This window comes from Amblyomma americanum, chromosome 4 (assembly GCF_052857255.1).
Source record: "Amblyomma americanum isolate KBUSLIRL-KWMA chromosome 4, ASM5285725v1, whole genome shotgun sequence".
Lineage (NCBI taxonomy): Eukaryota > Metazoa > Arthropoda > Arachnida > Ixodida > Ixodidae > Amblyomma > Amblyomma americanum.
Window position 1 is genome coordinate 105,300,606 of NC_135500.1, and position 22,246 is coordinate 105,322,851.

At 44.2% G+C, this 22,246-nt stretch overlaps 1 protein-coding gene across 1 annotated transcript in view; it reads left to right on the forward strand.

The window, feature by feature from the left end:
• The window catches only part of LOC144129734 (MAM and LDL-receptor class A domain-containing protein 1-like), a 208,783-nt gene that overhangs the window by 118,016 nt on the left and 68,521 nt on the right, over positions 1–22,246 (forward strand). The window contains exons 35-39 of the mRNA XM_077663820.1: positions 3,959–4,201; positions 5,917–6,048; positions 10,686–10,831; positions 15,031–15,115; positions 15,718–15,837. Coding sequence (XP_077519946.1) covers positions 3,959–4,201; positions 5,917–6,048; positions 10,686–10,831; positions 15,031–15,115; positions 15,718–15,837 — 726 coding nt within the window. The remainder of the gene's footprint in view (positions 1–3,958; positions 4,202–5,916; positions 6,049–10,685; positions 10,832–15,030; positions 15,116–15,717; positions 15,838–22,246) is intronic.

Below are 22,246 nucleotides of genomic sequence, written 5' to 3' on the forward strand. Positions count from 1 at the left end.
CGCGGCGTTCTTACTTTTATGGAGGCGAAATGCTAGAGACCCATCTCCAGTGCGATGTCAGTGAATGTTAAAGAACCCCTATGTGGTCAAAATCAGCCGAAGCTATCTAATACGGCGTCCTTCATAGCCCCAGTCGCTTTGTGATGTTAAACCCCACAAACCAAATCGACAAGAGAAAACAATTTTTTTCCAGCGCTCTTGTCTGGCGCAAAATGCGTAAACAATCCGGCGTTGTGGTCAGTCATAAAATTCGCCAATTCATTTAGATAGTTTTAATGTCTTAACGTAACGTGAGTTACAACCTGCCACATTCCCCCACCTCCTCTCCTCACCTGCATAGCACCAAACGGAATCCAAATCATGGAAAAGGACCGGTGCACTCTCATAGAATTCGCGTATTATTACATATGTCGGCATTATAGTCTTTCCTTAAATTTGCCGATTGGGCAAGAAATTTATGATGTCATCACGTTACGTGAGGTGCCACCTGTCACCTTGTCCCACCCCCTCTCTCTACCAGCATCACAGTAAACGGAATCCAAATCGTGGAAAATAACCTGTGGTCTCATGCCCTATCAAAGTTTTATGCCCCATCGATTATACCATGCGAGGATATTATTAAGGGACGTGTTTAGTATTGCCTGATTGTCAGCTGATCGGTTCTCATTGAAAATGATACAGTCATCAGCATAAATGCGAATCTTCAGAGGTTAACAACCACATCTCCAATGTCGTTGCAATATATGAAAAACAGCAGCGGCCCAAGCACAGTGCCCTGAGGGACACCAGATGTGACCGGAAGAGCGAAAGAATCATCTCCGTTAATAGTTACCCACTGTTTGCTTGTATTAAGTACATTGATACCCTAGAAATAATAAAATGTGGCAGTCCTATGAGTTGAAGTTTCTAACTTAATTGGTTATGGGGTACTAGAACGAAAGCCTTGCTAAAATCCAAGAAAATTAAGTGTACTTGGCCGGCCCTATCCTCTACGGAAGGAAGAAAGTGAAATATGGTGACTAATTGAGTAACCATAGAAAACCCTTTCCTAAAGCCATGCTGGTGTTGCGACAGAATGTTATTTTCTTGAAGAAATTTTGAAATTAGTTTAGCCACGTTGTGCTCCATGAACTTACAAGAACAGCATAATAGTGATATGGGGAGGTAGTTGGATAATGAAAGTGGGTCACCCTTTTTCAGGACAGGCATCACACGTGCAGTCTTCCAATCGTCAGGTGTAGACGCAGTTCTAATGGAAGCTTGAAATATAACTACAATGAACTTGCTCAGTGTTTCAGCTTAACGGCGAAGGAATGCGCTTTGTATACCATGAGGTCACGGTGAAGATTAAACTTTAAGTGTGAGCAGAATGTTCAGTATTCCTTCATGCGACATCAAATCAATGACAGTCAGGAAATTTGACGAGAATTATCAAAATGAAGGTTAAGCGGGCATGGAGAAAACACTGCGAAAATATTTGTTAAGATGCTGTGAAATAATCTTGTGATTAGTGATTGCTCACCATTATGACATATTTGTTGCACATGCTTTTTGCTTTCCTTCATAAAGTTCCAGAAGCCTTGAGGACCTCAGAAAAAAAGTTCGGGAGAGTAGTGTTAAAATAAAAAGACTTTGCATGTACAATGGCGTCGAAAAGAGGTGTGCGAGCTTCGCTGAAAGCATGATGCCGATCTTTTTTGACATAGGCGTTTGGCTTTCCGTTTTAAATGCATTATATGCATTTTCATCTATGACGTATGTTTGGCCGTTTTCTTTATTTTATCGGGTACAAAATTACTCAAATAAAAGTGGCATAAATTCTTACATTTGTTCCAAAGAACAGCAGCAGCATCGTCACAGAGGTCAGCAAACTAAGAATCTGTGTAATCGAAAATGGTATCATCGTCAGCACGGTCAAAATATTTCACTGGTTTGACCAGCGGATGATTTTTTACTGATTTGGGAGCAAGTGCTAGAGAAACAGAGACCATTTTAAGATCGATAAGCCGGAATCCACAGACACTTTATAATCATCAAAAGCACGATGACGAACAACTAAATTAGGAACAGAACTAGACGAATTGCCTACACGTATAGGCTTACCGACAATTTGAACGAGATTATTCTCAAACAAGATATCAAACATAGTATTGGAATCAATTGCAGAGTCGGCACTGGAAAGCAAACGGTCCCAGTCAATGCATGGAAAGTTCCCAACCACTATCATCTTATATTTGCTGTAATACGCCATATTATCCCTTAGTTTTATTAGAAGGTCAGGCGTTGACTCTGGTGGTCTATATACTGCATACAATAAGAGAACATGCCCAAGTAGTTTCACCTATAAGCATAAACATTCTACGTCATCTAGGTCACTGTGCAACTAAGTTTCAGTAACGACGGTGATGTGTGGGTCATAAGATAAAAGAACTCCTTCAAGTTGGCTAGTCTTATTTCCAAGAATCCGGGCATTTATGTTAAGAAGGCTAACATGCTTATCCTGAATGGGTCACGTGGAAGGTGCTTGGCGGGGTTTTGAAATTATCTGCCGTTCTTGTCTTCTCTCGTCCAAGATAAACACATCGCGGTCGATGTGCAACTTTTCATGAACAAGAAACACTTTCCGGCCTTGCAATTTCTCGGATTTTGCACTCTGCCACAACATCTTCTGTCTTTTTAAAGTAGGCTGCGAGTGATAGTTCCGGATAGAGATATTAGAGCCTTTAAGTTTTGTGCAATTTTTGAAGATAGATGCTTTTTCGTTGAAATCCTAGAAAAAGACGGTAACTGGTCTTGCTGACGTCCCATTTCCCAGCCTGTGAATGCGAGCAATTGACACACATGTTACGCCAAGTTTTTCCCGAAAGGTTTCTGTGATGACTTTGCGCTTAAGGTCGGATTGAGTTTCGTTGGCATCTTCGGTTATGCCATAAACGATAAGGTTAGTGCGCCAGTTTCTGTCTTCTAGATCGGTGAGCTTACGAGCTTGTTTGCCCACAGAAGCTTGGTATGTTCAGAGGGCGTATTCAAGATGTTCAAATTTACGATCTTGGCTTTAAGTTCGGAGATGTGGGCTTCAATAGTGGTAAACTGAGCTTAATGTCCGTAATCATGCAATCTGTTTTTAATTTTAGGTCAGGTTCCTCTACCCGCAGCGAATTTTGACCTTCAAGTACCATTTGAAGCAATTCGTTGTTAGAAATGGGACCGGGGTTTAATTACACGTCCCCACTTAGAAGGAGTTCAAGAACATGACAGCGCTCATATTCAAACTTCAGACGTCGTAATTGGGAGGGTGAGGGAGGAAAATCCAAAATGACGACATTTGCCCACCTCTTACCGCATCAATTTTCGCATTCCAATTATTAACGGTAAAGAGTTAAGCGTTCCTTTCAGCGGATGACCCGCGAGAGTTGCGTACGTTGGCATGACGAGGAAATAAGGAGAGCTGGAGTGTTCTGACGTTGCAACCACATGACCTCGCATGGGTAATTCAAACACCACAAAAAGATAGCACAGTGCAACAGTCATGACGTCAAGACACACTTCCAAGTTGATCTACAGGGTCGTGACGTCATTGCAGAAACATTACGTCTTGCCTGTGAAGAAAAAAAACTAATTGCGCTGGGAGGAAAAATGGTCCATTTCAGACTGGAACCGCTGCCATATGTGTCGTGAGACGGACGTGTTACCCCTTGACCACACAGGAACGCATGTTCAGAGTGATAAAGGAATTTTTTGTGCGGCTTGTGGTAAGTAAATTAATACATGAGTAGAAAATATAAAAACAAAGTAAAACAAATAAATAAAGACAAAGAAGAGTATTCGTGTCTGCCAACTGATATTCCATGATGACCACAGGCCGCTGTAGGCACCCATTAACGCTATCGCGCCATAGCCTTAACGCGGAGCTTCAATGTCCTCCGAATTTTATTCTCTCTCAATGATGTCTGCGCAGCGAGAACGTCGGCAATGATTCCATGCGGCGAGAAGGACGTCCCTCTACACCAGATATGCGACTTTGTGCCGGACTGCGAAGACGGCGCCGACGAACAGGATTGCGGCGAATGCGACTTTGGCGAGGGTTCCTGTGGCTGGGACCTTGACCGCTCCCTCAACCAGTTCGCTAATGCATGGCGCAGGGAGCGTATAGGAGACGTCCCAGCGTCACCTCGCACGGGGGCCCAAGGTCAACGGAGCGGTAAGCCTCCTATGGAAAAAAACTATGCACAAAAATAAATGTAGTTGTTCGTACCAAAAAAAAAAAGCGTTTCTCAGTGCGCGTAAATTAAGGTCAGAGGTACCTCGGTTTTGAGGGTCCTTTCATAAACTGCTTGTTCAAGAGTTGGGGGTGCTTTGCGACATTGCTTAGTGGACCGACTCTGGACAAAAGCTACAAGTAATCCCTACGAACTGTAGCTTACACGCTACGGAATTCTTTGTGTTTCAAATCTTTCTACTTTTTTGAGCGTGTAAGCAAGTGCAATGTATGTTTTGACAAAAAATTACATGTATTTCTCCCAGCATAAATTAGCATCCCATTGCTCACCTAAAACAATAATTATCCAGGCCATTTTCATGACCATTACTAAAAAATATGCCCTAACGATGCGCCCACTCGCCGACGTGTAGATTGGTTAACTATTAGTTATTAGAAGCTCCTCTGAATCTTCTTGGAGAAAAGCGAATAATTTGGGGGGCATTTCAAGCTTTCGGAATGTGAAATCTCGAGCCCTAAAAATGGCTACAAAATCGTTTCGTAGTCAAATTTCATTCAAAAACTATTGAAATTAAATTTACGCCTGCTAATATGCTGTGCATTTGACGTTTCTTTCGATCCCTATGAATACCCTCGGAACCTCAAGTACTACAGCGCTCTCGTGACGATTATCAAGCTCGAATGTGAATTCCGCACAGCACTGGTTCGTATAGAATTTTATGACGTGAAAAATTCTACATCTACTGCAATTTCGATCGGTACAACATACTAGAATGTTAATCCTCAATTCAATTTGTTTTATCTAATGACTGGCTTCTTTTACTACCACCTCCACCTGCAAAGCAAGACTTCATCTTTGAGCCTAGGAACACTTGCTCTGAAAAATAAATTTGCTTTGCAGTTTGCAACAATTAAATCTATGACGCAGAGCTTAAGTATTTAACAATTCGAGCGATGGAAAGCCACCGCTCACGTAAAAATTGATTATGGCATTTCTGTTCATCAAAGACAAGTTTGTGTTCACTTTTTTTTCAATTTTTATGTTTTATTAGCCGAACCTCACGTCCGACATATTGCGTTTTATCATGCGTTGAGTGTTTAAATAAGCTTGTCGCGAGCGATTGCTGGCCAGTTTCTTTTCCACTCTCTCGCGAGTGGAAAAGATACTTGCCACCACAGTTCACAGATGTGAATAAGTCCCCACAAGTGCATCACGTTTGCGCTATTTTGTCTAGTCAGAAGACTTTCGTTTCAAAGAAGTAAACAGATTACATCTCACTCGAAATGAATAACTCGCTCCATATTCACTTCATAGTGTGTTTCGAAGCTCATTTAAAGAACTGCATAGGATGGGAGCTCCTCCGAAGCAACCCGCAGTAGCATGCTATTAAGCGACGGCACAGCTGATATTACAAAGAGTTTGTCATGTTTAAAATTTAAGGTTTTCGCTTACATCATGGTACATCAGTCAAGCTGTTTCAAGAAAGAATATCGCAACCTTCCGAAATGGAGTGTATTCACATGATCTTTGCCTGTTCATAGGCCTCAGTAGCGTTTGTCGCGCGACTTTACATGTTAAATTAAATCAGTTATCTGCCTTGTGATATTCGCTTTCTTGCTCTGTTTAGATGAGAACTGGAATGAAAATTTTTCCCACGAAAAAATAGCCAATAAACCCTCCGTTTTGCACTTTTCAGGCTACTACTTGCTGCTTTATACCAACGTTACGGCATCTCGAAGACCTGGCCGCGCCACCATAAATTCGCCGAGAATCAGAAACACCAGCAAATTTTGCACACTGCACTTCTGGTATAACTACATCCATAATGGTGAGCGCCTCCTCTTGCCTTTGATACCGCTATTGAATTTACACAAAAAGAGAAGAACAATAAGTCACACAGCAGCCGTACATATTCAATGTTTATTCCAGGAAGCATTGATGTTACTATTGAATACCTTTTCGTTTCTCCGGTGCACTTCAATGCTGTATACAAGATGATGTTTGGTTCTAAGAATTGCAAATAAAATAAACAAAGCTATGAAAAATTTCCACTTAGAATAAACGCACGTACTCGAATGGACGCAGGTGCCTCACAGAACCGCTCCCCTAAAAGCCACTGGCCCTTTTTTATTTTTTCGAAACACGGACATCAAAAATTAACTGTCGCTCCCTCTTTGAACTAATTTCGCATGAATAAGTGGTGAGGTAGTCACAGGCTTTGAAAACAAGTTGGAAAATCAGTCCTAGCTTTCATATAAAATTGCCTCAATTGCGTGCGCGGCCCATAAAACTTAAATGACTATATTTAGATCCCAGGTGTCAGCTTTGACTCACTCATTCTTCACTCTCTGCTGTAAGGTGCATTAAGTAAATAGCAACGAGACCTATCTGCGTGCAAACATGTAGTGTTTACATCTTTGGCTGCCACGCCTTGCTTTGAAATGGTAAACGATTGACTAGCTGCTCGAATTCATTGACCTCGCATTTATCTATAACCAGTTAACGGTCTGTAAATAATTAAATATCCACAAATGCTTGTTATTTCTCTACACAAGAATGGGTGTGCTAGTGTTTAGAAAACGACACAAAGCTGTGTTTTTCTCATAGAACAAGGTGCTTAAATGGTCGAAAACCAAATGAAACTACATGATAGAAGATGGCTGTAGTAGGAAAGTACAGTAAGTCTTTACTGTATTAAGTCGGGTACTGAACTCCGTAGCAGTACCCGTAAAAAAGAGGCGCTGCGTATGTCACTTTCTAATTAGAGATGTAGTGATAGCCTTTAATAATAAAAGTCAGAATAAACACAACAAAGCATATTTGAGCGTTCGTCGAAGCAAGTTTACCTTCGGTGGCTCCTTTAAGTCTTTTACTCTTCCCCTCCTTTAAGATCAAGTTCTGTTACAGCATCGAATTCAACGTTGCGCCCCTTCAGCGCGCCTTCATTCGGGCTAAAGGTAGCATTATAGCATAAGAAAGTAGAATAAGGGGGATCTCGCAAAGCTTCCAGCCTCCCACTTCGATCACGTTCCACGTGACTCTCGCGGTAATAGAGGGCGTACTACGTCTGCCGCTGTAGACCAGGTTGCCACTCGTGACCACCCTCAAGGTCAAGTACACGCAAAACCAGTACCCCCCAATAGTAGAAGATTGTACAGGCGCCGCCGTAACTCAGTTGCCAGTAATACAGTATTACAGTCAGTAATACAGTTCGGCCAGTAATACAGTAATGTCAGTAATACAGGACATTCTATGTCAGCCGCTATGAATGATGCTGGCACTGGTGAACGCTCTCAAAGGTTATGTTCCGCGCGACATAAATACTTCGCGAATTGTAAGATCTGACAGCCACCGCGATTGATCACTTGTTAGAGCACCATACGCGAAATACAGTAGTCGTTGGTTCGGATCCCACTGGCGGCATGTGGTTGCTTTACAGCGAGAGCTATTAAGCTCCCCCTCATAGGTTTCGCTTAGTCGTCGCCGTCGCCGTCGTAGTAGCAGTAATAGTAGTAGTAGTAGTAGTACTAGTAGTAGCAGTAGTAATAGTAGTAGTAGTAGTAGTAGCAGCAGTAGCAGCAGTAGTAGTAGTAGTAGCAGCAGCAGCAGCAGTAGTAGTAGTACTAGTGTCTGCATGGTGATAGTCGTGGCGCAGCGGGTGGGTGCTTTGACAAGATGAGTCGATACTCGGTGGGTGGATACCGCGGAAGGAGGGGAGTATAACGTAGGTGGTGCAACGCGTGACCGGTGGGTGGCTACCACTGAAAGCATCCGGAGGGTCCTTACGATGAAGGAGGAGGGCATGGCGAAAACGCAGGAATGCGTAACCGGAAAGTGGTTTCCGCGGAAACCGTCCGGAAACCGTCCGGAAAATGTTTACCGTGGAAAGCGAAGGATGAGGCGAAAGTATACCTAAGCTTAAATGGAAGAGAGTTACGGCGGAAGGAGCGAGGGATAGCAAGAGCGCAAGGCAGAAGTAGTGAGTGGTTGCCACGGGTACCAGCCGGAGGGTAGTTGCGTTGGAAAGAGGGGGATTACCATGGATGGTAGAGTGTATGGCAAGCGCATAGGAATGTGTAACTGGAGGGTGGCTACCACGAGAACTGTACGGAGAGTGCTTACCGTCGAAGGAAGAGGGAGAGCATAGCGACAACCGACGAGTATAGGACGGCCATCTGCGGCAGCGGCTGCGAATTGCGCCATTAGAGGAGTGGGTCTTCGGTGGTATCGCGCCCCTAGAGCATCGGACTGGAGACGAGAGCTAGCCGAAAAGCCATTATATGTGGAACACTAAAAAAAAACTGCTAGGTAGGCTAGGAGTTAGGTCAGGTTTGTCTGGCAGGCAGGGGCTGTGCCGGGAAGAGCAAACTACGAGCACTCGCCCAGACCAAGGCTGAAAACAGGCGCTGAAGAACCGAAACCCGGAGAATGAAGACCGCCAGCAACTCGACCAAATGTTACGGGGTGGCAAGGCGAAGGAGGAGACATGATGGCGAAAGGAGTTGTTATTTAATCACTCCGTCCATACGTCAATTAGCCCTCATTTACATGCACACATACATACACACACAGACTGTCGCCGGCGATAGTCTTCGTGTGTCGTCTCCCAGTCCTGCGTCTTTTTTGCTGCGTAAGCTACACTGCCCGAGGTTAAGCAGTTTCGTGTGGCTCCTGGAGAGCCGTGCTGCTCATGCGCGAGAAGCAGTGACGTCACACGGCGCACAGCTGGCGCGCCGGAACCGCCGCCGCCGCCGCGCGTGCCTCGCCGGTCTGCGCATCCTCTGGAAACAGCACCACGTGACCAACCACGTGACTGGTCACGTGATCAACCGCGTGACGAACCACGTGACCAGTCACGGCGCCGCGCCGCCGGCAGCTGCTCCACACCACGTGACCGACCACGTGGTCAACCTCCCCGCACACTCACTGAATAACAGAACCCTGTGTCGAGGCGGGGAATCGAGCCAGGCCCTCGGCGTTTGAGGCGGAGACGCTATCACTCCGCCACGACGGCTCAAGGTTTAACCGTAAATAAAGGCGCACGTAGTGAATGCGCGCCTTTCATAAATTAACTCTTCCGAACCAGATGTCGCCGCGCTTTCGCTACGTATATCCTGGCCTAACAGAGCTAGACCATCATCAATTTTTTCGCTGTTTTTTTCTCTTGAACATGTACCAACTCGCCAGGAATTCACGCTTCTGACATACACACAAGCATACACACACACACACACACACACACACACACACACACACACACACACACACACACACACACACACACACACACACACACACACACACACACACACACACACACACACACACACACACACACATACATACATACATACATACTTATACATACATACATACATACATACATACATACATACATACATACATACATACATACATACATACATACATACATACATACATACATACATACATACATACATACATACATACATGTGAAGGAGGCAAACAGCCACCGAAGCAAGGTGTAGCATTGGGGAATGCTTATCCGAAATTCGCGTCCGTTGCTCTACCGACTGTAGTACGGCGGCGGCTGTCCACTTTCGGTGCTATGTATGTTGCGTGTAACCCAACACTACGAGTGTTCATCTGACCCACCCTCGTCCGTAGCGGCGGACGCAATGCGTCCTGTTTTACCGCGAGTGTTGCGTGGAACATGATAGAACGGTGAGGATGGAAGCTGTGTGGGAGCCCTCTTATGCTGCCTATTGCATCGAGACTACCAGATCCGAAGCTCCATATATATACATTATATACATTACACACACACACACACACACACACACACACACACACACACACACACACACATATATATATATATATATATATATATATATATATATATATATATATATATATATATATATATATATATATATATATATATATATATATATATACTGCAGAGGATGCAGAACAGAGAACTACCTGTCGCAAATGTGCGCGGAACCAACGACATCTACATGTGGCGTGCAGAAGTTTAGCAGTTAAGCTATTCTGCCAGCTGTCTCGGCTACCACTTTTGAATCGACATCAAAGCTGTTTTCTTGATAACTGCTGAAATCTGCTACATTGAACCCGTAATAAAAATTTGCATTTCATGATCTGTCCTAAAGTTAAGAACAAACAATTGGGAAAGTTATTTTTGCTTCCGAACTAGGCGAAATATGAAAATTTTATAACCGTGGGAAATCAACTATTTCGTGCGCTGGTTTAGTATTTGTCTGCTTAATGCGAACCGGTTTACGAAAATATTGCACCCGCTTCGCTTGCGGCTGTGTATGTGCCTTGTATTTGGTAGTATATATGCGTGCATGCCAGGCGCGCACTAAAGCAGAGCCTCTATACAAAGAGAACCATGAATAGTGTTTCCCTTAACGATACTAAATATTGCCTATATTTTTGTTTCTTTTTTCCTCGCAGGATCTTCTGCCAACGTTGACTTGTCTATGGCCGTCGCTGGCTTCGAGTTTCCCGTTTGGACTCTAAATGCTTTGAGCGAGACGCCGGATGAAGGTGTCTGGAATGAGGCCATTGTGGATGTCGGGCGGTATGCCGGGGCTCTTAATGTAAGTCTCGTAAGGAGAGCTTTTTTTTAAGTTTTATTTGAAGTAATAATAGCAGTCTGCTGATAATACCCGAGCTAAAGCGTTTTGTCATCGGGCTCAAAGCTGTACGAAAGAAAAACAGCCACGTGCACTTGATAGCAATATCTAATGTTTTGGATGTAGGCTTGAGTCTGAAAGGGACTCTGGGGCATAGAATGAGCATTCTCAATACTGTATCAGTTCTTGCGATGAATTTTGGCGTCAACGCTACTAGACACAACGAGACGATTTACGGTGAAGCCCGGCCCGCTTAGTTATTAATGTTCTTCAAAGGGAAGAGCAAGGGGTGTGAGAAAATTTTTCATAATTCTTTGTGACGTTTGATTAAGATGCATAAATACTGAGACCAAGGCTTACTCAGCAGCTATTCATCTTTGCAGCTTTTGCGGTAGCTCAAGCTTCAAGGAAAACTGTAGAAGGCAGAAATAGAACAAGACCCAGGCTGGTGGTGGTGATGATGATAACGACGACTTAAGGTTGTTAAAGTCCACAGTGTCGGTGGGCCTAATCCCTAAGATTTGCGGCCGAAGAGGTGTGCCTTGTGAAATTGTGGTACGGTAGCGCTATCACTATCACGAATGAGTAGCGATAACGACCAAATACCGAGAATACCGCGCACTCCAGCAAAAAAGTCAAATTATTGCTAATCCATTTTAAATCAGAGGCAAGAAATGGGCTTGCTCGAAAGATGTAACACGAAGAGCCGACAACAGCAGACTTGGGAAAGTGGAGTGAATGTTAAGAGTATAAGAAATGAATACCGTGGCTGGTTGAGAAGCAGACGATATTTTAGAATTTTCTTGGACGTGGTAGCCGCTGCTGACGAAAAAGGGGAACGGAGAGCTCACTGTTAGATGAATTGTCCTGTGTGCCGAAGTGGCAAGGTTTGGTGTTGATGAATGTACAGGGCGTCCCAGCTAATTTTAACCAGGGTTTAAAAATATGCCGCGGCACTATAAGACGCTGCGGCCGAGTGCGTGTCTTTGGTCATTGTGTGGATCAAGTCACACCATTTTTGGTATTTTACCAAAAAGCCTAATTAGTCGAGATTCATTATTCAGCTTCGCAAGCAACGAAGTTAGGCGGAAAGTTCGAATAAAAAGTTGTAGAGTGGTCCGAAAAACGTCCGATTGAAGATTGTCTATTTTCCATATATTACGTGCTAGTTTTTTACGCTCACTGCAGATGCCCGATGCTCGCGAAATACAAAGAAAAACACCATGTGACACGCCCACTTGCGCGCCACAATTACAGTGCTCTCGAACGTTCCGCGTACAAATGAACCGGTTGCTTAGCTCGGTGTGCTGCCGCTTAAAAGGCAACAGGGCGGGCTACGCAGGATCTGGCTGTGCACTTTACGATAAAGGTAAGCTTCCCTCACGGCGGTTCACGATAGAGATAAACAGACGCAACCCTTATCGCTTGTGCTGGCGTAAACGACATGTCAGCTCCTGTAGTGCTTCGCTGTCACTTTTGAAGCCCCGGAACACCGGGCTGAATTATCTGTTCGTTTGTAGGCAGAACCTCTGAGATCAGAGCAATCACAGCGCGCAAGCGGGTATGCACGTGGTATTTTTTTCTGCATTTCGTGGGCATGTGCATTGAGCGGAAAAAAATTCCTGATAGGTGGAAAGTTATAAACTGTTGAGTCGGACGTTTCGCATATCGTTCTACGACTTTCTTATCGGAATTTTTCACCTAACTCCAATGCTTGCGAAGTTGATTAACCAATCTCGTCTAACGTTGCTATTAAGCAGAATATAAAAATAATGTGGGTTGTTCTATACAATAGTAAGCAGAGTGCATTAGGTCGCGTCGTCTTAAGGGCAGTTCACATGCAAGCGATTGAGCGAACTGAGCAACCAGCGGCTCGGCGCAGCGACGCTTTTCGCAAGGTTCCGTTTCACATGCGTCGCTCCGGAGCGTTTACTGCCACTGCGAATCCCAGTGTTGCTGGCAAAGAATACGAGCTCGCGGTGGGTTTCGGTGGTTTGCAACCACCAACATGGACAATGTTCGTGCATTATTTTGCCAAGATTGCTCAAATTTTGTTAAGAAATAAAGAACTCTTGTTTGTCAAATATCAACTGCTTTTTATTTTATGCCAATGATATCATTTTTTTTTATCTTCGTACGTGCGTGTCGGAAGCACGTGTAGTAAACAACCATTGTCGTTCTCGCACGAATCCTCTTCTTGTCACGTGGCTTTTCCGCCGTTCAGTCATTGGTCAGAGGGCGGAGCTGTCGCGCTGTCGCTGCGTTAATTTCCAACTTTTTGGATCCCCTTCGCTTTGGCCCGCCGAGCCGCCGCGACGGGCCGAAACAGTTTTTTACGTCGCGGCGACAGGATTCGCTGGCATTTTCGCTTGCATGTGAAACGCGCTTTAGAGTCCCCGGTATTTTTTTAAACCCTGGCTAAACCTAACTGGGCGCCCTGTATATTGCGCAAGGGCATCTGTGGGCAAAGGGCATCATGACACAGGGTGTTTTCGTCTACTCAAGAATGGGTGAAATACCCTAATTGCGAAGAATTTCGCCCTAAAGAAGCCGATTTCTTGGCCAGGGGAAAGCTTGTACCCATTGTATCAAAGGTGGGTATCCGGCGGCACTGGAGATCGAACCCCGCACCTCCACCAGAATTTGACGATGATTATCCCGGCTAGAGTAATTTCCTTCGCGGCGACGAATAGTGATGAACTCATGAACTTCCAAAATTAGTAAGACATGCGAGGCCCTCTATAGCAAACGGCATCAAAGGAAGCTGTTGGCATTCGGCTTATTTACTGGCCGATACACATAATGTTAAGGTGGATATGCTGGCCCACCCCGTACGCATCACAGATAATAATTAATAATAATTGGTTTTTTTGGGGGAAAGTAAATGGCGCAGTATCTGTCTCATATATCGTTGGACACCTGAACCGCATCACAGATAAGAATATGATTTTTGTCGTCATGAGGGCTATGCCAACCCAGCCCCCCTGGGCTCCGCAGTGGGCGTCGCCACGGATGCAAGTAGGAGAGCTGTGGGCTACAATGAGTTTGATTTGTTCGTCTTGGTGAAGGAAGAATTTGGAACTATTTCCGCGCCCTCTCAGTTCCACCCATTTTCCTCTTTTCGAAAATATTTTCGCTAACGCTAACAAAAGAGTTTAAAAATGAAGTAGTTGATGCGAGGTATTTAAAGGATCGAGTGCCGAGGAAAAGAAGGCTATAAAGAAGGCTCTAGAAATTTGGAGAGTGCGGACACTGCCGGTTTGCGATTCCCTACGCACGCAGTTTTTGCCGCCGGAAGGGTAGCACTCGAGGCACCTTTTCTAGAGACTGTGGCGTTGCCGCCGTTCTGCATGCTGCCGATATTTTTCTGCATATTGGAGGAAAAAAAATACTGTCGAATTGTGAAAGAAGTCGTTGTGACTAAGTTCTGCGTACGCCAGGTGAGTTAGTCGAAGCGCACCTGACAGCACACTACGAACGCCCTACATTCACCCCACTGGTCGTCACATTCTTCCCAGACTACACGTCGTGTACCAATCGGCTTTCACAGAGAAGCAAGCACGTTCATTTGTTAAGAATATTCGATTTATTGCAGCCTCTGACAGGACAGTTCCAAAAATGCACCCAGAAAGACGCTTCCGGTTTTCGGATATTCACTGGGATTGTGCGCATGATAAGGTTGCCATTGGCTATTCGTCATTATGCACAAAAGAATGACCTCTGATGCTGCGTACTTTGAATAATTTTAATAATTTTATATATCTTATTCACACATTATCTCTGCTAGCACATGTAAAAGTTTCATGTGGAAGCACCGCTTAAAAAATTTCGTCATTCTTCAATAAAAGCCGTTGTTATCAGTAGTCATTATTTTTGTGTCTTATGCTTTTTCAGAAAAGCACATATTTTAATCCTTTCGGAAGTTACAAGCGAAGATCCTTGAACAGAATTATTTCGAAATAATCGGTAGCAGTAAACAAGTGTTTCACTTATGGCCGTCAGTTGGCTGACGTGGACTCAACTTTGTAATACATTGTAAAATAAGTTTAGAAAGTCATAGGCCAAGTTGATTAAACACATCGAAATAAACATTTTTTTCCGCTTAGTGAAAGCTACTATTTTTTTAAGAAGTGGTATATATGCATGAAAGCATTCTCTTCCAGTTCGTTTTTACAGGCAGCCATTATTCCCATGGAAACCCCATGTTTGCTGTAGACCTCATAACATATGACGGATGCGCTCTGCCAGGTAAGAACCACAGCATTAGTATGTATATTGAGTCTCTTCAGTGTCGATGGCGTAAGAAGGTTTCATAAGTTTTGTCGTCTCGCCTCTCGGCAGGGCGATAAGACCTGAGAGCATGAAACGGATTGCAGAAAAGGCATTGCGATTCTCGGACGGCTTATAGACATCAGGAATCGTCGAGATCCTGGCTCGGATAGCTGGGAAACACATTTTATAGAATGAGCCAGGACCCTTTCCTGCTCTATGTGCCACCTTCTGTTCTGAGAGCTGTGCAGTGTGCTTGGTCTGCCTTGCTACTGTCCCGGGTTTAATAGCCGCCGGCATCAGCCGCTGCTGTTCGATCTAGATAACAAGCTCGACTTCTACCGCTGCTAGTATTTCTCGAAGGATCGCCCAGTTAAGTTATTTCTTTTTTTTCGTTTTGGGAAGGGCGCTCACTATTCATTGCTAGACTTGTTCTTTGGAGCAAGCAGTCGTTAGGTCTAGCGTTAGGTTAGCGTAGAGTTGGTAACTATGCAGCGTGAAGGTGCAGAAATTCTGCTGCGGCGAAAGAATAGAAATGATGCCGTACTGAGCGCGTAGCAATGTGCTTATACCTTTGGCAGGTAAAGAGGCAAACTGTTCGAATTTTCAATTCCGCTGCGCCAACGGGGCCTGCGTTGGACGCGACACTCGCTGCAACTACGTGGACGACTGCGGAGACAACAGCGATGAACAGGACTGTGGTAAGTTTGGCAGTTTGAAAAAAGTATTCCTGACAATGTGCTCATATTGGCGAGTGAAGTGCAACCTTTTTAACGCTCTTTCTAGGGTGGCAGCTTGACATCCTCTATCGCATAAGCATTCAGCCCTTGATTAGGCATGCGCTGCAGATTACAGGGCAGGCATGTTCAGTAGTTTCTATTATGTCATACGCTGCAGCCAGAAAACAGAAAGACTTACGAAGTTACTATTTACTGTGACGTGAGGTATAGAATACAGCGCAGTTATTTATGGCGAAACTGAAAGGGATGGATAGGTAATGATAATATGAGACAGGGCCGCTTTTCTCGACCACTATAACATGACGGCGCATGGAGGAACTACATTGAAAGGGGATTGCTTATTGACAAAATATGTATCAAAGTCTGAAGTGAAATTTATTTTTGCCATCCAATTTGCAAGTGCCGGTGTGATGTTGAAGAGGAGGGGCAGGAAAAAAGCCTCAAATGGCTCTCACAAGCTTGCACGTAAATCAGATGGCAGAGTGACGCAGAGATGGTAGAATAAAGTGTTCGGAGTATTTAAAACAAGCGAGAGAGTGAAAGAAGGACGAGAAAAAGCGCATGTCAGGAAAAAGAGACAAACGCATCGCAACCATATTTTTGCTTTATTTGCTTCAAAACGAGGCTGTATTATGTAGAAAAACAAGATAGAAATGCTAGCGCCAAGGCTTTATTAGCTATTAATAAGAATAAAAGTGCAAAAGTGGACACACTCGAGAAAATAATTTTTTGTAAATGTAAAAAAGCTCATAGCACGTTCGAAATTGTGTTATGCGAGATTAACCGACAGTCATTGGGTATTCTTATTTAACGATATTTTGAGGTAATGAATTTGAGACCGAAATGCATATATGTAGAGCTATCGAGTGCTCTTTTTTGTTTTACACACGTAGCGCTGCTCTCCAGTGCGCCAATACAGGCGAGCCATTCCTCGGGAAGCACGTTTCGCAGCAGCTGCCGCGAACGGACAGTGCTGCATTCCTCCGCGGTCGCCATGCTCTCTCTACTTTCTTGGTAAAGCTATTCGGACTTTTCCCGTGGCAGCCACCGTCTGGTTGCTCATTCCTCGCACTTGCCATGCTTTCCTCCTTCCGTGGTAACTCTCCTCCTCCTTTTTCCACGGCAAACGCCATCGGGGTGGTTCCCATGCTCAACCAACCTCCGATAGCGCATTCGTCCGCTGTCGCTATGTTTTCTTCTTTCTAGAGTAACTGCCACCGGCGTTGTTTCCGCGGAAGCGGCTTTAGAGTTGCGGATTCCTATGCTATCGCCATGCCCCCCGCCTAGCGCGGTAACCATCCTCCGATTGGAGATTCCTCCACTCTCGCCATACCCGCATCCTTCCACGGTGACCACCCTCCCAGTGGTTCCCGTGGTAAGGCACCCACCGATTGCGCAGATTACTGCTTCACAACTACTTCTACTCCTACTACTAGGGATATTTTCTACTACTACTACTCCTACTACAACAACTGCTACTATTACACCGACGGGAAACACAGGGACAGGCACTTAAGAGCTGTCGCAGTGAAATCACAAAAGGCCGAGGATAAATGCAGGACACGCTATTTAGGGAACGTGTAAGGTGTTCACAATTCAATACCGTCGGTATTAGTAGCTTACCACCTGCCAGCCGTAATTTCTTCTTCTGTGATAACTGCGACACTAACCTTTTAAATGAAAGGGCGCTTACATAGAGCCTCTCGGAAATCGAATTCCTCATAGCGATTCTCCACAAGTCTTGGGTGTCAACGACCTCAACTCTGATCTGGCACATGAATAATGCAGTGTTTCGAAGATCCTAGGGTTTTGCGATTTTTGGCTCGAAGCCATGCCATGGTGTGCCTTTCATCTTGCACCTTGAAGATGGCACGAGTATCTCGCTACTTTTATAAAGGGCCTATAAATACTTTGTACTGGGAGAAAGAAGAGCCTAAGGGCTGATTCATATGTTTTCTTAACTTTTATATTTAGCTTATCTAACACATGTTATAATGATGGATAATAGTCATCATCTTCCTTTTCGTTCCCACCTCATGCGTGAGGGCAAGCCAGAAAAAAATTAAATATTACTGGTCTCTACTACTGTTCCGCTGAAAGGATGTCATCCTGTTGGGTTTTTTAACTGGAGGTTTGTGCGCTAGCTTCCCGGCATGTGTGCTCTACCTGCTTTTACTACAAACGCTGGCATGTCCTAAACTCGATAGCGACGCTAGTGACACAGCACAATCGGTTCGTGAGTACAGCACTATAAATCGGAAATGCAATACTAGTTTTTGACGTCGTGCGTACAATGTCCACATGAACATGCTCATAAATAACCAATTTTTCATCTAGATAAGAACTGCCTCAGAAAACAAGGGCTGAAGCGTGGGGCACCTAGTACACGTGTTTGAATAATTAGAATGGGTAGTATTTATTTGCCTGCCTTAAGCAGTTGTAAGGCAGGTTTCATGCCAGAAACCAGCAGTAGATGTCGCCGTGAGCCACGGCAAGAATTTTTGCAAATTGTTTGCAAACTATAGGGTTCTTTTTGAGGGCTTCCACCTTATATAAAAATTTTACTCTACTTAATGCACATATTTTTTAGCATTTTAAAAATTGTTTCGCGCAGCCTTTAACAGCCCATTAGTTTGATTTCCTCAATGAATAAGCCAGAATTCCTCTATGGTTACTCAAGACAAGCAGTTAGTCGCAACCCGTACACAATATTCTCTATCATATCTGTTAAATTACCGTAGACAACTCGGACTGTGCTGTCATTTCAGTAGTCTAGACTCCGAATCAACGACGAACTTGACTAGGAATGAGCTGCAATGAGCGAAAGAAACTTACAAATGTAACAGTTGAATGAGGCGCAAGAACAGACCTAAACTAGCTGGCAGCGCCTGTTTGTACATGGCCCGCCAAATCAAAATATGAGTAGAAAACAAAACGAAGCCCCACACTCCAAGAAACGAAGGCGTTACTGTAATTCCAATGATGAAGTACACACTTTAAGCTCAATTTTTTTATTGGCCGATTTCTAGTTCAGTCAGATAGTCAGGACAGTATCTCACTGTCTATGCGGGTTGAAAAAAAAAAGGTGCGAGCGAGTGAGCGCTCTTGTGTACCTTTACTTTCTTTTCGTCCACGTATGTTCGCGCCCAATTTCTACTATGAAGGCGCACCAACTGAGCCAGTTCAGTATCTTCTTGCAATGTCAAATCAAGCTCCGAAAAGTTTGGCCAGCAGCTAAATGCGTTTTACTTCCTACTGTAGCATCTGATAATGCACAAGAAATTTTCCTCCAAATTTCTTGTTCGCAGGTTTTGAAGAAAATAACTTTTTTTGTCTACAATTTGAACTTTTAATATTAGAACCAAACTCCCCAGAAGAAGACCTAATTAGTATATGTAATATTGTACTTACTTCTATCGAGCAAATATATTTAAAATTAGAAATTGTGCGCAGGAGGCTAGGAGGGGCTAATTCATAGTGTTCGGTCGAAACTATGCGGCGTACTTGAGCAAATGCTCCATAAGAGCACAAGTCTTGGACGGGTACCGAGTAGAGGCTTCTTTCACAGAGTTAGCTGTTTTCGCGTCGTCGACACCTCCGTGTAGCAGTAGGGTTACTCAACATCAAGCGGTCGCGATCATGCGAACACTTCGTGTGCATTGCTCGCGCCTCACTCTAGCTTCGTCTCAATCAAGTGGGGCACAGGGACGCAATAAGAAGGCGCGAAACACGTTAAAAACACCTTTATTGACAACATCCTGAAATAAATGAATGGCGCAGCGTCCTGCTCTTTAGCAACTGCAGCAGATATGATGAAGCCGCTACTGATGACATGGACGATCTGACGAGTTCGGTGGAACTTGTATGCAGCCAAGGTGGAGTATCATCCTCTAAGCGCTGCACGGGTCGGAAAGAGGACAAACGCTCTCGGGTCACTGTCGGGTAACTCACTGCATGATAATATGCTCTCTCTCTCTCTGGGCAAGCACTTCTCACACAATAAAAAGCACTCATTGTAGCCCTGACAAAACAAACACAATCGTCACACGCTTATGTGGCGCAGCACAATGTCAAAAATCCAATGTGGACTAGCTAGTATTCATCTTCCATGCTACCGCTGGTGATAGCGCTATACAATTTTTTTTCTGGTTTCACGCCACGATGGTAGCAACATCTAAGTACTTCCATTCCTTCCAACAAAAATAGGGGTCGACAGAGGATAAATATTGCGACAAAACTATAGGCTACGGCTTCGTTAAAAAACTGTGTGACAACCGTCACCAGTGGCCTATCTGACGTGCATGTGGGGGCTGCTCAGCACTGACTGTTCCTGCTACACAGCGTTCCTTGCACGAACTTCGTCCGAGATAGCAGTTCAAACTCCGCCTCGTTCTGCCAAGATGCCGTGGTCTTTGTCTGTGTGTGTAGAATCTGCCACCGACACAAACGGTCAGTCGGGTGAAGGGCGGTGGTATGCAGATTAGTGGTAACTAATAAACTGCGAGCTCGATTAGAGCATTCTCTAGAGTGGGCGCACCTCCGGACATCTACGGATATTACAGATGACGATTAGGTGAAGGCCTAGGCTTATCTCTGTTTAACAAAAAAACTGGCTGCTTGCAAAGTATAGATAAAGTGAAAGGCGGCACTCATAAGTGAGTACCAACATTAATTTTTTTTTACCACAAGCTTTAAGACCACGGATTAAGTGCACCAGCTGTGACTCAATGCGTGTCAACAGCGCTAACACAGATCCGAGATATATGCAAACACAGACAAGCGCTGATTATGAACTGGATTTATTGCAGAAACGCCACACACATAAATACGGTGGGAAATAAAAAAAAACAAACAATCATTTCGAAACGCAGCCGGATTGACGGCAACTGTTACATGTAGGAGGCTGGTAACCCACTTCTTTCTCGATAGGGTCACTGAAGGATGACTTATGCATGCTACGCTGTTATTATCAATGGCGAAAGCCTCACTGACTTCACGGGTTAACTTGTTTTTGTGTCGGAAAGGAATGAGTTTGTCGGCATACATTGACCTGAATTTATACTTCCTATAATGAACGACAGTGCTGGTAAGAGGAGTAGTTTTCCTGATTCTATCATTCTCAATCACCCACGTGTGAACACGCATCTCAGTTTCCACCAAAAGAGATGATGCTACATGTAAACGGAATTTGATATCCCACGTTTACATCACATGACATAGATCGGAAAACAGGTCGTACATAACAGCAACCTCACTTTTTTTTTGCGCCTTCGTAACTTTCTTGCGCATTAAACTCAGTTTCCTATCGGCACGGAAAACGCAACAACGATGTCACACCTTCCTTCAGCTTTCTTTAGCTCATGCGACATTTCGTGGTTTTTGGAATGACTCCCAAACTTCTTCTCTTTTTGTCCACAGTAGGCTTGTTCGTGTTTTCACAGATCTGAGCCGTTTTACAGAAGCCCTAGAAATATTAGTGCAGGATAGCTGTCCGCGCTTAACCAACAAGCCTGTACCCAGATGCTCTGAGTTATACTTTCATAAAATGACCCTTTGAGATGAGATTTAAGGCACTACACTGTTATACCTTTCTTGGTAAGCCTAGAATGACTCCCCGAGGTGTTCTATAAGTGTTTGAGCGGTCAAAGAATGATAACAGAAGTACCAACGGCCTTCTAGTACATACAAGGCCAAATCCAAAAGCTGTAGTTTTGTCACTCGGAACCTCCGTTGGATCTTAAGGATACGACTTCATTTACTCATTATCTTCAAGGTATCAATAAGCTTTTCATTAAAATACCTGCAGAATAATGGTCTTGAAAACTCGAAGCAAGCCGAACAGATCATGTTATTTATTTACTTTTCAGTTTATTTACTTATTTATTAAGGAAACCACAGTGCCAAAGGCATTAGCGTGAGGAGGGGAGAGGGGCGGAGATATACAATAAGAAATACATTACATATGATACGTCCGCTCGTAGGCACAGCAGCGGGAAGCACTTCACGATACACATATTGTAAATGTTTTTAGAGATTTGGATCACTTTTTAAGGATTTTAAAGTGATCATCAAATGAACAGCTAGCCCTGTAACGGACCAGATTTTAAATGTTGGGTAGGCGAAAGTATATTAACGGTCTACGTCAAATAAAGCCTGTTGATAGTAAGCGCTCGTCCCTGTCTACTTCTATGTCCGTGTGTTTTTGTTGCGCCCCTGTGTCCTCCTGAAAAGATATGAACCAACACGCCCAAATACAAGTACTTCTTAGTAGAGCACGTTTTTCACCAAAGCCCTACCCTCTGACTACACCATTAGGTTTCTAGATTTATAACCCAAGTTTTCAGCTGACGGACACGTTTGCTGGAACTAT